General features: G+C 55.2%; 2 protein-coding genes and 1 long non-coding RNA gene across 15 annotated transcripts in view; 2 read left to right on the top strand and 1 right to left on the bottom strand.

The window, feature by feature from the left end:
• The window catches only part of ANKMY1 (ankyrin repeat and MYND domain containing 1), a 68,364-nt gene that overhangs the window by 436 nt on the left and 51,747 nt on the right, over positions 1-16,181 (top strand). For 9 of the 13 annotated variants that reach the window (XR_011486341.1, XR_011486342.1, XM_070463666.1 and 6 more), the window contains exon 2: positions 461-553. Coding sequence is in view for 10 of the 13 variants with exons in the window: in XM_070463667.1 (XP_070319768.1) it covers positions 461-553 (93 nt within the window). In the remaining 3 variants the exon portion in view is untranslated. Of the gene's footprint in view, positions 1-460; positions 554-4,431; positions 4,649-12,363; positions 12,491-12,990; positions 13,142-14,451; positions 14,639-16,181 lie in introns of those variants that run through there. The other 4 variants (XM_070463673.1, XM_070463671.1, XM_070463672.1 and 1 more) reach the window with 3 other exon arrangements.
• Positions 1,925-5,125, bottom strand: DUSP28 (dual specificity phosphatase 28). Its single transcript, XM_020913196.2, has 2 exons — positions 4,607-5,125; positions 1,925-4,438 (listed from the first exon to the last, which is right to left on the bottom strand). The coding sequence occupies exons 1-2, from the start codon at positions 5,075-5,077 to the stop codon at positions 4,310-4,312; spliced, it is 600 nt and encodes a 199-aa protein (XP_020768855.2). The 5' UTR covers positions 5,078-5,125; the 3' UTR covers positions 1,925-4,309.
• On the top strand, positions 4,618-5,893 carry LOC139033857 (uncharacterized). The gene is made up of 2 exons (XR_011486343.1): positions 4,618-4,756; positions 5,484-5,893. It is a non-coding gene; the product is annotated as an uncharacterized lncRNA (long non-coding RNA).

Raw genomic sequence — 16,181 nt, 5'->3', positions numbered from 1 at the left:
AGGAAGGGGAAGGCGCGGGGACCCGGGCGCGCTGGAGGTTCCTCGGGCACCCACTGCTGGGACACCTGGGTCAGGGAACTGTTACTCGTCCATTCCAGAACCTCGGGCCTGGAGAAAAATGCAATGATTCCCATCACCCTGACCCGTTCCCCTGTGAGACCAGTGGTCTGTTATGTGCCAGGAGGGGCATGGTGGTGGCTCTGGAACCTTGAGACTGTACCCTCAGATGTATGAGGCTTCTTAGATTGAAATTAAATAGAATTAGAAGTTCAGGTTCTCCGTTGCACTAGCCCTATTTCAGGGTCTCCATGTATGTTTGGAGGGTCATGTCAGGCTAGTGGGGCTTCCTCAGTGGCTCAGTGGTAAAGAATCTGCCCCCCAATACAGGAGATGGCAGGTTTGATCCCTGGGTCGGAAAGTTCCCCAGGAGAAAGAAATGACAACCTATCCCGGGGTTCAGGTCCTGGAGAATCCCATGGACAGAGGAGCCAGGTGGACTACAGTCCATGGTGTTGCGGAGTTGGACATGACTGAGCAAGCATGCACGCATCAGGTTAGTAGCACCATACTGGTCAGAGCAGGTATTTCATCATCAGAGAAAGTCCTGTTGGACTCTGCTGCCTTCAGGGCCGTCCGGGCCCTGTAGGATGATTGTTTAGGAGGTGAGTGCTGGGCAGTCACAAGACCTGGCCAGCCTGTCACCCCACTCTCGCCCAGGCCCGTCCAGACACTTGGGCCCGAGGGGTTGCTGGAGACCAGTGAGGATGCTCAGAGACCAGCATTGGGTGGGTCTCAAATCCATGAACGAGAGGGGCCGCCATCATCATGGGAGAATTGAGGTCCTCAGGGAGACGGGACCTTCTGGCCTGGAGTCCCACCCACCGCTCTCCCTGCTCTGTGTCTGTGGCACAGTTGGGGCCTGATGCACGCTGCACTCGACCTCGATGGCATCCCTGAGGGGTGTTTAATCGCTTTGGACTCAGTATCTCCATCTGTCACTCGTGTGGGCAGGGTGGGACGGCTGAGCTGAGGACCCATGTTCACGGAGTCAGCACCCGCACTGAGGCATCTCTTCAACTTGCCCTGTGTCATTTTAGCCTCAGGGACACAAGCTCCTGTCGGGGCCCCCACCGCAAACTCACCAGCCACTTAGAGGAAGAGGTTCAGCCCTGCATCCGAGACTCAAGACAGGGGAGAACTGGGTCTGATCAGTCCTCAGTGCCTTTAGGGGGCCCAGCGCCTGCCCAGAGGCCAAGGGCAGAGTGTTTTAGATGGCACTCCCAGCGTGAGCAGCCTCTTGGAGCCATCCTTTCCCCTCTCCCAGCCAGTGGGGCTGAGGCTGGAAGACCATCAGGGACTGCGTGCGGGCACCCACACCGGCCTGCCCTAAGCACCTGCAGGCACATCTGCTAGCCCCCTGCGCAGGCTAAGTTAACCTCAGGGGGCTTCTTGCCCTCCTGCTGCCCTGGCCTTCGGGAGCAGGGGTTGGGTCCCGTCCCTTCTCTCCTGGAGGGCCCTGGGCACCTCCCGGTGGCCTGTCCCACACACAGGACCGGTGGGGTAGGTGGTCATGTAGGTCCGGAGGAGATGTTAGTTCCTCCCTGGGCCATGCCTTCCACACCACGATTTTATAAGGAACCAACACCAGTCAGTCTGAAGGAGCAAACAGATGTTTTGCAGCACTAAAGGCAGCCCACCAAGGCACTTGTGAACTGTGAAGGCACAGTGGTCGTCTCCACTCTCCACCTCGTCCCTGTCAGCAGAGGACGGTGCCTTCGGTGTTGGGGGTCGGGGGCACTGCTTTGCTGACAGAGGTCCAGGGTGCAATGTACCCTCCTCCCCCATTCCACGTGGGGGAGAGGAGCCGGGAGGGTGGGACTGCTGGAGGCTGGGGTTTCTCCCATAGGAATTTTCATACACCAGCTTTTTAAAAAATATTATTTTATTTTTTTTGATTGTGGCGGGCCTTTGCTGCTGCCGAGTCGTGCTGGCGGGGGTTGATCTTCTTGCGGTGTGCAGGCTTCTCACTGCAGTGGCTTCTCTTGTGGAGAAGAGGCTGTAAAGCACAGGCCTCCGCAGTTCTGTGGCGCACGGGCTTTGCTGCCCCGCGGGATGTGGGATCATCCTGGACCAGTGTCCCTTGCATTGCAAGGTGCAGTCTTAACCACTGGACCGCCAGGGAAGCCCCATACACCAGCCTGTGGATGGTCCAACCCTGACTGGCTTGGTAGGCGGAAGCGTCTGCACCCAGCCTTCTCCCCATGAACACAGACTGGGTGCCACTGTTCAAGTGTGCGGGCACCGGGAGGGGAGCGGGTCCCTGGCCTCATCTGTTAGCAGGTGGACACGGCGGTGGGAGGGCTTCCAGGAGGCCTGTGGGGGTCAGGTGGGGGCTGTGCTGTCCCTGGGACAGAGGTCCGAGGCATGCCTGGCCTCTGGCGGCAGGCAGACGTGAACGGTTCTCCAACTGGAGCTGGGAGACCAAGGACTGGCCCGGGCTCTGACACCCCTGCACCCGTGTCACCCGGGGCCACGTCAGCAGGTCAGGGGGTGTGCAGCACCAGGAGCACACAGGGAAAAGATCTGGGCTCAGGTCCTGGCTGTAGACCTCCCAGCTGGGCAAACCACTCAGCTCGCCTGAGGGCACAGATGGAGCCGCAGCGGCCTCACCTGCCACGCGGAGACAACGGCAGGCGCTTGTTTACAGGTAGATGGGAAAGCAACATGAGCTGTGAGGGGCCTGCGGGGAGTAGGTGGCAGCTGGCGAGCCCTCCATAAAGGTGGCAGAAGTCAGGTTATGACGAGGGCTGTGGCTCTTAGAGATGGGCGCCACTGATGCGTGGCACTGCACAGGGCTGGGTGCTGACCTGCAGGGGGTGGGGCATGCTCTGAGCCAGGGGCCATCACACTGGCAGAGCAGGAGCAGGAAGGCTGGGGAGGATGAGGCCCCTTCACAACCGCCCCAGGGCCTTGCTCACAGCTCAGGCTCCCAAGCTTCACCCTTTGGGCTTTGCTTGGTCAGAGGTTTTCATCTGCAGGTAGGATGCTTCCGTCTGGGACACACCTGCACGGAGGCTGAGACCCCACTTAGCCAGTTGGGGGTCCTCAAGGCACACATCAGAGTTGCTCTGCTCAATGACTGACACTTTTTTTGGGGGGGGGTGCTGTGAGGCTTGCAGGATCCTAGTTCCCCGACCAGGGACTGACCCCAGGCCTCAGCAGTGAAAACGCCGAGTCCTAAGCACTAGACCTCCAGGAAACTCCCTGACCTTGACTCCGAAGGGGCAGCAGGGCTTTGCTGTGCTGGGACTCGGGGCACTGCGCTCATGCCGCTCAGGACTCCCGGGTTGTGCAGGAGACCACGGAGGGCACAGCACAGTGTAGGCAGGACCACTCGGCCCTTCGAGATGAAGGCTCCACACACCCCACTGGGAGGACCAGGACCCGGGGCACTGGCTGAGGGTCAAGGGAAATGATAAACACCAACTGCAGTATTTTATCCATTATTTTGTTATCTGTACACTGTATGTGTTAACCGGGGACTACATCATCTGTAATTCATGTATTATCCCTTTTTTCCTTTACGCTCTCCCCTTTATCTTATTTAGGGAGTGTTGAGGGTGATTAATTTTGTAGTATAGTCTTCAGGCTGTAGGATGCCCAGATGAGGTGCCTCTGAACCAGAGTAATCAATGCACTCAGACACATGGGTGGTCAGTGTGGTCTGGGCCTGACCTTGGCCGAAACCGGAAGGTCAGTAAGGTAGGAAGTGGGCGTGGGCACCGAGAGCCCCAAGGGAGCCCAAGCGGAGTCTGTCACAGAGCCTCGAACCCGCACCCTGTGGCACAGCAGCTCCGAGTCTGTTTCGGAAAGCCACCGTGGCCTGAGCTGGTGGCAGGCTCGAATGTGGAAGGAAGCCAGGGGCAGGGTGGCAGGCCCTCGTGACTCCTGTGGTTTCCCCATCTCCTGACCTTGGCTCCCCGCCCTCCACCTCTCCGTAGTAAATGTCTTTCTGGCTCAGTTTGCCCGAGTGGTTTTGATGTTCCTGATCAAGCCCTGTCTTGTAAACCTAAGGACCAGGGGAGGAACGGTTCCCCAGTTCTCTGCGAACATACCCCTACACTACCATCAAGCGGGGACAGAGAGCTTTGGGAAGCTGCAGAAAATAAAAACTCCGTAGGACGTGAGGCAGGAGAGGACGGCCCAGCCTCCCGTCAGTGCATGCACTACATCTTCCCACCTCGAGGATGCAGGAGACCCCCCAGCGTCCTACTTTGGGGTTGGTTGGTCGTCCTCCAGGGCTGACCGCTCAGGGCTCACTCGGGCCCGACGGCTCCCTGGGCAGGAGGGACCGCGACTGCAGGGCCTCCTCGTACTTCTGGAGCTGGGACCAGAAGCCCGGGTTGGGCTCGGCAACTGGGCGGGCGCTCTTCACTGTCTGCAAAGAAGAGGCTGCGGCTAGACCCCCGCGCAGTGCTCCCAGCGAGGTCCACAGACGCCCCGCCCCCATGGGCGCGCCCCGCCCCGCCCGGAAGTGTCTCCCCAGGCGGCGGAGCCCGCCGCTCCCGGAAGGTCCTGCCTCTCTCCGCCGGAAGTCCCGCCCTACCCGGAAGGCCCGCTCCAGGCTGAGGCCGCGGTGACGCATCAAGTAGGCGGTGCAGACGGCGGCCGAGCGGCTGCGGCCGTTCTTGCAGTAGACGAGGCAGGCGCCGCCGGCGCGCACCGCGGCTTCCATGGCGGCGCAGGTGGGCTCCAGGTGCGCTAGCAGGTCCTCCGCCGGGTCGTCGAACACGGGCACGCGCAGCTCGGCGATGCCGGGCGCGCCCGGGCCGGGCTGCTGGCGCGAGACGTTGACGCACAGGGTGACGCCCGCGCGCGCCAGCGGCTCTGGCGCGGCCGCGGCGCGCGAGCTCCCGAGGAAGAGCGAGGGGGCGACGCGCACGAAAGGCGGCGGGGGCGCCGTGGCGTACGCGCGCCGTCCGGCCTGTTCCGGGTCCATGGCCGGCCCGGGAGTCTTAATTTGGGCAGCCGGGTGGCCGGCCGACGCCCCCGGGTCCCTCAGGCCGCCCCTCCCCATCCCGGGGCAGGCTCCTGGGGTGGGTGTGCGGGGGCGGCCACGCCTACAAGGCCCTGGCCGCCGCCTCATTGGCCAGGTCTGGGCGGGCGAGGCCTCCTCTGATTGGCTGGCGGTGGGGGTGCGGCCGTTAGCGTGGTCATCGGGAGAATCTGATTGGCCGCAGACATGTGGGCGGGTTCAGGTTCCTGGATTGAATAAGCCCTCACCTGTGCTGGAGGCCCGACCCGGGCTGGCTGAGAGGCGCGAGGTCTGAGAGCTTCGCACTAGCGGTTCTGTTGCACCGTGAGGGTTCCAGCTGGGTCGGGCAGCGGGCGGCCGGCTTCCCAGGCTGTGGCTGACGCACTGAGCCAGGGCCCTATCGCAGAGTCTCATCTGCGCACTGACCAGTCATTACTTCTCTTACAAGCGCATTTACCTGTTGAGATGCCCCTTCGGTTCAGTCGCTCAGTCGTGTCCAACTCTTTGCGACCCCGTGGACTGCAGCACTCCAGGCCTCCCTGTCCATCACCAACTCCTGGAGCTACTCAAACTCATGTCCATCCAGTCGGTGATACCATCCAACCATCTCATCCTCTGTCGTCCCCTTCTCCTGCCTTCAATCTTTCCCAGCATCAGGGTCTTTTCAGACGAGTCAGTTCTTCGCATCAGGTGGCCAGAGTATTGGAGTTTCAGCTTCAGTATCAGTTCCTTCCCCTTAGTACAGCTTTATGTTTATTCCTTTATGTTCTCTGCTTCCTAATAAATTACTGTGTCATTTCTGCATTTTATTTTATTGTAAAACATGGATATATAAAATAAAGCTATTTACCCTTAGCATTTCCATTTTTCATAGACGAGTGTTTCTGTGATTTTTCCTCTTTTTTGGGTTATTACTGTAGCTTTAAAGAGTTACACAGTTTCCACCTAAGAAGACCTCTTCAACAGATTTTTCTGACGTCCAGTGTCTTTCAGGGGCTGGTTTCACTGAAAATTAGCTGTCTTGCAGTGTGTATGCATCTAGTTATTGGTGTTTCAATTCTATTCTAATAATACTGAAACATTTCTGATTTTCAATCTGTTGGACCAGAAATTTTTCTCCAGTGTAGGGATCCCCAACCTCTGGCCCATGGGCCGGTACCTCCTGTCAGCTCAGTGGCAGCATTAGGTTAGAAATAAAGGGCACAAGAAATGTAATGTGCTTGAATCATCCCAAACAAACCCCCTCCCCAGCCCATGGAAAAATTATCTTCCATGAAACTGGTCCCTGGTGCAAAAAGGTTGCAGACCCCTGCTCTAGTACATCCCTACCCCCCCCCCCACACACACACACACATGAACACACACTACTCGTAAAATGAACCTCTGCAGTCTTTCTGGGTGACCTCCATTCTCTCCATTCCAGCCAAAGCTACCAAGCTTGCTAACTGTCAGATATTTTTTGCAACTTGGTGCTCTCTCTTGAGCTCAAGATTGAAATGTTAGTCTGTAACCAGGTATTCACTGGCTGCAGGTCCAGACGTCACCTACTTCCCAGCATCCATGTCCCTTTCTGTGCCCTAAGGAGGGATTCTGACTTTTCCTGAATGGGATTCTCATTTCCCCAGAGTTCACAGGAGCCATCCAGCTAGGTGGGAGTACTGGTCCCCCAGCTCCAGAATCAAGCTTCTGATGACACTCCAGTCAGTGACATCTATCCCCGTGATTGCTTTAGGGCAGGGTTTGGGCTGTCATATGAACCAAAGAGGACTTCCCTGGTGACTCAGGCAGTAAAAGCGTCTGCCTACAACTGGGAGACCCAGGTTTGATCCCTGGGTTGGGAAGATCCCCTCTGGGAGAAGGAAATGGCAACCCATTCCAGTACTCTTGCCTGGAAAATCCCATGGACGGAGGAGCCTGGTAGGCTACAGTCCATGGGGTCACAAAGAGTCGGACACAACTGAGCGACTTCACTTTCTTTCATGAACCAAAGATGGGAGAGGGGCTTGGAAACCTGTCTTCTCCTTATGACCACAAAGGGAAACCAGCCTTGGATGAAACCACATGGAAGAAACCATCCTCAATGACACTTGGGTACTGAAGCAAACAAAACCTGAAGAGCCTCCAGCTTCTGGACTCTGGTTTCCTGAGCCAGCCAGTCATCCTTTACTGTCGGATGTTTGAGATGAGTTTTCTGTTCCAAGGCCTTTTAACTGATAACCTCACACTCCTTTCACCACCTTGAGTTAATGAATGGGTAACATTCATCAAGTCCATTCTCTCCCTTGATAGCTATGTTTGTTTACAGGACACTCTTCTGAACTTGACACCATACTCGTGCAGGGAGCCTTCTAGCCTTTCTCACTGCAGCCAGAATACCCTTTTTAAAGCATTGAGTTTCTGAATGTTGGTCCTGATTCAGCAGGTCGGCAGGATCCATTAGTGGGCTGTAAAGGAAATCAGTCCTGAGTGTTCATTGGAAAGACTGATGCTGAAGCTGAAACTCCAATACTTTGCCCACCTGATGTGAAGAACTGACTCATTGGAAAAGACCCTGATGCTGGGGAAGATTGAAGGCAGGAGGAGAAGGGAACGACAGAGGATGAGATGGTTGGATGGCATCACCAACTCAATGGACATGAGTTTGGGTAGACTCTGGGAGTTGGTGATGGACAGGGAGGCCTGGTGTACTGCAGTCCATGGGGTCGCAAAGAGTTGGACACGACTGAGTGACTGAACTGAAAACTTAACTCAAGATTCTTAGGTTGGGCATTTTTTTCAGTTGAAACCAGCTTCCCACTAGGCCTTGGCCCAGTGGTTCTCAAAGTGTGGTCCCAAATTTCAGCAGCATCTGGGAACATGGTAGGAATGCACACTCTCAGGGTCTATCTAGTCCGGACCTGCTGAACCAGAAGCTCTAGGAGTGAGACGCAGGAAGCTACATGTTACCATGCGCTCCAGTGATTCTGATACAAGACAAAAATCTAAGCATGATTTGGTCAATATAAAAAGCCACTTAAAAAAAAGAAAAGCTACTTAAAGCTTTTCTCTGTGGGTCAGCAGAGGCTTTGCTCTAGGCGCACTTGGCTCCGGGCTGTGCCTTCCAGTTTCCCTTCCTTTCTTCCTGTGAACTTAAAAGCACTTGAGAAACAATCTGCTGAAAGAATCCTTTTGGAATTTTTTAAAAGATTTTTTTCTCCCTTATATCCTTTACAGTTGTCTCACATGCATCTAATTTGATTGCAGTTTTATAAAGTGACTTTTGTTGACTTTTCCAAGCCTTCAGCTGAATTTTAATAGAAACATAACTCTGCTTCCCCATCCACATGTCATCAGTCATACTTCACTGAATTTCATAACTATGATAGGTTCAGCCAGCATTTTCAGATTTGCAAACACTGTGACTGGTAACATGAGCAACTAACATGCTGAAAACCAGTCGTCCTAAAGGTCAGTTTGCTGAATTTTTATCAAGTTTACCAATTCACCAAAAACTTTAAAAACTATTATTCTTGAATATTGTCAATAAATATTAACATATTGTTCCTATGAAAATTTTCTTTTTGGATATACTCTTTAGTATCATTGTAGGATTTGTATCAATTTATGGAAATAAGGCTTTTTAATCTTTGTTTTTTTTTAAAAAATACCAGTGCACATATACTTGTGAACATAAACAACATTTCAGCGTTTTATATTGTTTTTTCCAGTTTATAGAAGCTCCCAGAACACCTTTTCCTTTGTGGCCACATGTTAGTATTTAGAATTGCTTTGTCAGTCTTCTGAAATTGTAAGGTTTGCTAAAAAATACTGTTATCTGTTGTTTATAAAGTTTCATGTGAGTTGCCTGGGGCTTCCCCAGTGGCTCAGTGGTGAAGAATCTGCCTGCAACGCAGGAGGTGCAGGAGATGCTGGTTCCATCCCTGGACAGGGAAGATCCCCTGGAGGAGGAGATGGCAACCCCCTCCAGTATTCTTGCCTGGGCAATCCCATGGACAGGGAGCCTGGTGGGCTACAGTCTGTGGGGTCTCAAGGAGTTGGGACCAACAGAGTATAGCACAGCACCTGAGTTTCCTAGAATCAGTGTAACAAAGAACTGCTTTTGAAGTGGTGTCGGAGAAGAATCTTGAGAGTTCCTTGGACTGCAAGAAGATCAGTCCTGAATATTCATTGGAAGGACTGATGGTGAAGCTGAAACTCCCAATGCTTTGGCCACCTGATGGGAAGAACTGACTCATTGGAAGCGACCCTAATGCTGGGAAAGATTGAAGGCAGGAGGAGAAGGGGACGGCAGAGGATGAGATGGTTGGATGGCATCACCAACTCGATGGACATGAGTTTGAGCAAGCTCCAGGAGAGATGGTGAAGGACAGGGAAGCCTGGCGTGCTGCAGTCCATGGGGTCACAAAGAGTCAGACACAACTGAGCAACTGAACTGAACTGAGCTGAATGTAACAAAACATCACAACCAACCAGTAGGCTTCAAACAAAAGAAATATATTTTTCTGTGTTTTGTCTGCAAATCCCCCTGTCCTTGTAAGGACACCAGTTGTTTGGTCTTCACTCAATTACATCTGTAAAGACACTATTTCCAAATAAGGTTCATTCTCAGGGGTTAGGACTTCAGTTTATCATTTGTGGGGCCGGGGGGCAGGGGGACCACTGTTCAACCCACAACAGTTCAGTTCAGTTCAGTCGCTCAGTCGTGTCCGACTCTTTGCAACCCCATGAACCACAGCATGCCAGGCCTCCCTGTCCATCACCAACTCCCAGAGTTCACCCAAACCCATGTCCATTGAGTCAGTGATGCCATCCAACCATCTCATCCTCTGTCGTCCCCTTCTCCTCCTGCTCTCAGTCTTTCCCAGCATCAGGGTCTTTTCAAATAAGTCAGCTCTTCGGATCAGGTGGCCAGATTATGGGAGTTGTAGCTTCAAAATCAGTCCTTCCAATGAACACTCAGGACTGATCTCCTTTAGGATGGACTGGTTGGATCTCCTTGCAGTCCAAGGGACTCTCCAGAGTCTTCTCCAACACCACAGTTCAAAAGCATCAATTCTTCGGCGTTCAGCTTTATAGTCCAATTCTAACATCCATACATGACCACTGGAAAAACCATAGCCTTGACTAGACAGACCTTTGTGGACAAAGTAATGTCTCTGCTTTTTAATATGCTGTCTAAGTTGGTCATAACTTTCCTTCCAAGGAGTAAGCGTCTTTTAATTTCATGGCTGCAGTCACCATCTGCAGTGATTTTGGAGCCCAGAAAAATAAAGTCAGCCACTGTTTCCCCATCCATTTGCCATGAAGTGATGGGACCAGATGCCATGATCTTAGTTTTCTGAATGTTGAGCTTTAAGACCAACTTTTTCACTCTCCTCTTTCACTTTCATCAAGAGGCTCTTTAGTTCTTCTTCACTTTCTGCCATAAGGGTGGTGTCACCTGCATATCTGAGGTTATTGATATTTCTCCTGGCAGTCTTGATTCCAGCTTGTGCTTCCTCCAGCCCAGTGTTTCTCATGATGTATTCTGCATATAAGTTAAATAAGCAGGGTGACAATACACAGCCTTGACGTACTCCTTTTCCTATTTGGAGCCAGTCTGTTGTTCCATGTCCAGTTCTGTCTGTTGCTTCCTGACCTGCATACAGGTTTCTCAGAGGCAGGTCAGGTGGTCTGGTATTCCCATCTCTTTGAGAATTTTCCACAGTTTATTGTGATCCACACAGTCAAAAGCTTTGGCATAGTCAATAAAGCAGAAACAGATGTTTTTCTGGAACTCTCTTGCTTTTTTGATGATCCAGTGAATGTTGGCAATGATCTCTTGTTCCTCTGCCTCTTCTAAAACCAGCTTGAACATCTGGAAGTTCATGGTTTACGTATTGCTGAAGCCTGGCTTGGAGAATTTTGAGCATTACTTTGCTAGCGTGTGAGATGAGTGCAATTGTGTGGTAGTTTGAACATTCTTTGGCATTGCCTTTATTTGGGATTGGAATGAAAACTGACCTTTTCCAGTCCTGTGGCCACTGCTGAGTTTTCCAAATTTGCTGGCATATTGAGTGCAGCATTTTCACAGCATCATCTTTTAGGATTTGAAATAGCTCAACTGGAATTCCATCACCTCCACTAGCTTTGTTTGTAGTGATGCTTCCTAAGGCCCACTTGACTTCACATTCCAGGATGTTTGGCTCTAGGTGAGTGATCACACCATCATGGTTATCTGGGTCATGAAGATCTTTTTTGTACAGTTCTTCTGTGTATCCTTGCCACCTCTTCTTAATACCTTCTGCTTCTTTTAGGTCCCTACCATTTCTGTCCTTTATTGAGCCCATTTTTGCATGAAATATTCCCTTGGTATCTCTGATTTTCTTGAAGATATCTCTAGTCTTTCCCAGTCTATTGTTTTCCTCTATTTCTTTGCATTGATCACTGAGGAAGGTTTTCTTATCTCTCCTTGCTATTCTTTGGAACTCTGACAGGAAGTTTTAGGTGACTTTTTCTTTCTCTTTTCAGAAACAAATTTTAAAGGTGGCTCTGTTTGTATCTGCTCAGCTTCACAAGTGATAGCTGGAGCAGGGCAAAGAGGGGACGTGAGGGGAAGGATTAAGAGGTAGAGAAGGGCTCTAGGAGCCCAGGTGGTGCTGAGGGGCCGAGGGGAGGAGAGATGAATTGGGAGACAGACTGCAGGGTGGGGGGAGCGACCCCCGAACCCTGGGGTCCGGGTACAGCCCCCTTCGGGCCACTGCAGCTCGCGGGGGCGGCCAGGGCATCAGCTGTTGTCATCCCTTTCCACTGTCCTAAGAAGGGGTGGTCTGCGCCTCCAGAGACCCCTCCTCTATCCAGGAAGCCGCGGAAAGCCCTCGCGCTGTTCCCGGCTGCTTCTAGTCCAGTTCCTTGAAATGTGCTCGCTTCTGTTCTGAGAGCTACTTATCCCCCAAAACTATACCTAGGCACCTTCTCCCCGTAAAGGCTCCCCCGTGACCCCGGCTGCCCCCGATCTTGTCCCCCCACCAGGCTGTGAGCTCGTTGCCTTCCATAAACACTAACAGAGCCACCAATTGGCTCTGGAGTCAGGGAGGCTTGATCCAGAGGCCGACCCACAGTGCCCCTCTTGACCTCGAGATGGGTGTCCTGGTGGAGACCGCCGACTCGGGCTCAGCAAGCCTGGGCTGAGGGTCTCGGCGGGGAGCGGGAGCGGGCGCTGGGGCGGGGTCTCTGTGAGGTCACAGAGTGGAGCCCTGCCCCGCCGGGAGCCAGGGGGTGTGGCCCTGGGGCGTGGCGTGGCCTGGCGCGGGGATTGGCGGAACCGGGCACGTGGGCGGTGGCCCGGTCTCCAGGGGAACCTGACTCTTCTGAACCCTGAGCGGTGCAGAGTGCAGGCTTGCCGGCGCGGCTGCGCTGCGTTGGCCACAGCCCTGCGCGGACCGTGTGCGGTCGGTGAGAACTCTCTGAGCTTCGGTGCGGCCCTGTTAGGGGGATGAGCGGGGGCATCCCCGAGGTCCGCGGAAGTGGCGGCGGGGAGCCTGCGCGTGGGCCCCACGCCCCCTGGTCCCGGACCGCCATTCTCCCTGGGAGGGGCGGAGAGGAGGTTTGCGGCCCTAAGTGCGTGAGAGGCTGTTTTATGTGCGGGCTTGCGTGGGGACCGTGTCCTCGCCGCCCCGTCTCCCGAGACCCTCGGGGGGAGGAGGGGCCCGCTGTCTGTGGCCCAAAACGTGGCCCTAATTTAAGGTCGCGGGAGGGTGGCCCAGGCTGTCTTCCTTGGTTTCAGGGACACCCTCGGGCGTTGGAGGGGGTTTCCCTGGGACGGGGTGGGGCGGGGGTGGCGTTCCAACAGGATCCGGGCGTCCGCCGTGTTAGAGTAGGGGTCCTTGTTTCTCTGAGGCGCGCAGTGCTGTCGGCGGTCTGAGCGCCCGCCAGGAACCCCGAGGGAAAATGTGGTTCCCTGACTTTGCTTCCAGGTTCAAAGAGGAGAGATATGGAATATCGTTATTCCTTGGTCCCACATGACGAGGTCCCGGAGGTTGGCAATTCTGAAAACCAAGTGGAGGAGGAAGGCAGCGTGCCTGCGGCTGCCGGGACCCTAGAGAGCTCCATGCTTGGTGCCAAAAGGTGTGGGAGCCCTCCCGCGAGAGTGTGGAATCGGGCTGGCCCCTCTCCTTGGCTTGTAGACGGCTGTCCTCTCTCTGAGTCTTCACTTCGTCTTCTCTCCGTGCATTTCCCTGCGTCCAGACTTCCCCTTTTATTGATATAAGGACCTCAGTCACACTGGGCTAGAGCCCACTCTCATGACCTCTAACTTGATTATTTACATAAAGTGATTATTTGGAGACAGCGTCTGTGAAGATTCTGACTCCAAACACAGTCACACAGCCAGGCCCTGGGAATTAGAATTCTGACATATGAATTTGGGGTGCGGGGTGCATGGGAAGGAACACAATTCAACCCACAGCTACAGGTAAGAAAAAGGAAAACAAACCAATTCTGCGCCCCCAGACTTTATCATTGTTGCATGAGGGTCTCCTTCCATGTGGTTATTTAGACAAATAACCACATGTTCACAGCAGCTGCAGCCCTTTGCTGTCGGGCAGGTGCTTTGTTAAAGTGTCTGTGGCTCACGGCTGGCATCTGAGGGCCAGCTGGTGGAGGGGCTCAGAGCCTGAGGGCTCCCGTGTGTGTGCACCCCAGCCAGCACAGAGACACCCCAATGCAGCACCCAGAGAGCCCTTTAGAGTAGGGAGACAGGTGGGGGTGTGTGTGATGGGCTAGGCTCGGGCCCACTTTAAGTCAGGATGTGTACTTTGAGACAGTAAGAGCAACAAAGAGGCAACCTGCCCTGGTGCATGCTCTGCCCCTTGCTGTGTGCCCACCCCTGCCAGCGTCCTCCCATGTCCGTCTTGGTGATTGGCTTGCTGTTTCTCAAGCTGCTCTTGGATCCCTTCAGGCCTGAAGCTCGCTGTCCTTGTCCAGATGGAATGTCAAGCCAAGTAGAGAGGCCCCCAGATGAGCCCCCCACCCCCAGGGCACAGCTGGAGTGGGGCAGCCGTCGGGTTCCAGACAAGGCCCCCACCCAGCCCCCCAGTGCACAGCCATTGGTTCCAGACACGCTCCCCCCCACCCAGGGCACAGCTGGGGTGGGGCAGCCATCGGATCGAAGGCAGTGGGCCTGCCCTGGGCGGCAGAGGGCACAGCAGCCCTCAGCCTTGTCAGACAGCTGCACACTTACTGCTTCCTGCGTGACCCTGAGCACGCGCCATACCCCCGGTGCCTCAGTTCCCCTCCATCGAGAGCAGGGACAGCCGCCCAGTCAGCCTTGGGGGTTGTCGGTCGAAGCACGATGGTGTGCGGTTCTTGGGACTTGGTGGCCCTGAAGACCTTCGTTCTGCATCGGGCTCCCCTCCCCACCCCCTTCCTCTCCCTAGGCTCCTCCCGGAGGCCCCAGAGGAGGAAGAGGAGGCCGAGGGCCCGCTCAGGGAGCAGGACCTGAAGGGGGCCTACATCCAGCTGGTCCGGGGCATGCAGGAGTGGCAGGACGGCTGCGTCTACCAAGGGGAGTTCGGGCTGGACATGAAGCTGGGATACGGAGAGTTCTCCTGGCCCACGGGCGAGGTAATGGCCAGTCTTCCCTCTCGGCCAGCCCTGGCCCGCCTCTCTCAAGAGGCATGTGCTGTGAGCTTGTAGATCCGGAAAGAGGCTAGGAGAACGTCCCTGTGTGAGCAGCACCCAGGGAAACTCCTGAGATCACGTCCGAGGTTCACTTGGTGTCCCCAGGCTTCAGCTCAGAAAACGGTGACTCCAGAAGATAAATTCTTAATCTAGGCAAATTTGTTTTTTTTAATTGTGAACTACTGCAGTGAATTGTTTATTTATACTGGTGACACTGTCTTGTATTTAAGCTCAAGCAGAAGAAATGGATCTTCTTAAAGACACAGTGAACGCGCGCCTCTGTGTGCCCGCGGTAGGCGGAGTTTGGGGACCGTGGGGACGCTGAGGGGCCCGTGGCAGGAGCTGTTGGCGCCACCTGGTGTCCCTGGGGAGAGTGTGTGTGGCGAAGCTGGGGTGTGCCGTGGCCTGCGGGCTTAGTGCGCCTCCCTCGGTGGGCTGGGCTCCCAAGGCTCCCCACGGTATGCGGTCCCGCCCCGCCAGCCGCAACTGCACTGCTGGCGGTTCCGCGCTGCTTGCCCTGGTCTTTCCTTACAAGTCATAAAAACCGTCTGGAGGCAATGCAGGGCTGCACCTGGGGGGTTACAAAAGCTTCTGGGGGAGCCCAGGGGACCCAGAAGGCAGGACCCCTGGCCCCGAAGCCCTGCTGGGAGACGGGCACTGGCTGGCACAGGCTCCCCGGGGCTGCGAGGGGTCCCGCCTCTGTCCCGCTCCTCCACGCAGGGGCCCCGTTTGCTTGGTTTTGGTGCCCCAGCCTGGGTACCTCACCCAGTCCCTGACCTCCTGCGCTTAGCTTTCCCGGCTCAGGGACGAGAGGGGAGGAGGTGCGCAGGGGTCTTGGGCTGGAGCCTGGGGAGTGGTGGGGGCAGGGCAGGGCGGCAGGAGCAGCTGCAGGCGCAGGTGGAGCTTCAGGGCTCCCAGCCCAGTCCCACCTGGACTGCACCCCCAGAGCAGAGGACAGAGGCCGGGACCTGAGCTTCTGCCACGGCGTGCGAGGATCCGTGCCATCGATGACGCAGCACTGCTTTTATTCAGCATCTGCTGCTTTAGTCCTCGGTTGGCTTCTCTTTGCCCCAACACTGTGGGGTCCAGTGGTCAGACAGCCCCAGCTCCCGGTTGTGGAGGGTGGGGGCCCGCCGACCGGGCCTGCTGCCCCAGATGTCCCCACTCAGGGAGACGGTGGCAAGCGGAGCATCCACTTCGGTGCTGCCTGGGGGGCCTCTGGGTCCACTGAGGAGACGCTTCTGTCACCATGGTGGCTCCGGAACCAGAGGGAGCAGGAAGGCGAGAGGGTGCGGGGGCCGAGGGCAGCGTCTTTGAAGAGGGGGCCCCAGCACACCCATCGGGCTGGTTAGATGAGGCTCCTGGTCTGTGTGGAGCACGGATCTGGAGGGCCCTCCTGGGGTGGACAGAAACCCTGTCTTCTACGGGCAAGCTGAAGAGCAGGGCTTAGGTTCTCCCTACAGGCCTACACAGATGGTCTACCCCT

Source organism: Odocoileus virginianus, unplaced genomic scaffold (genome assembly GCF_023699985.2).
Source record: "Odocoileus virginianus isolate 20LAN1187 ecotype Illinois unplaced genomic scaffold, Ovbor_1.2 Unplaced_Contig_5, whole genome shotgun sequence".
NCBI classification, from domain to species: Eukaryota; Metazoa; Chordata; class Mammalia; order Artiodactyla; family Cervidae; genus Odocoileus; species Odocoileus virginianus.
The sequence above is the reverse complement of the archived record's forward strand: the minus strand, read 5'-3'. Positions and strand labels throughout refer to the sequence as shown.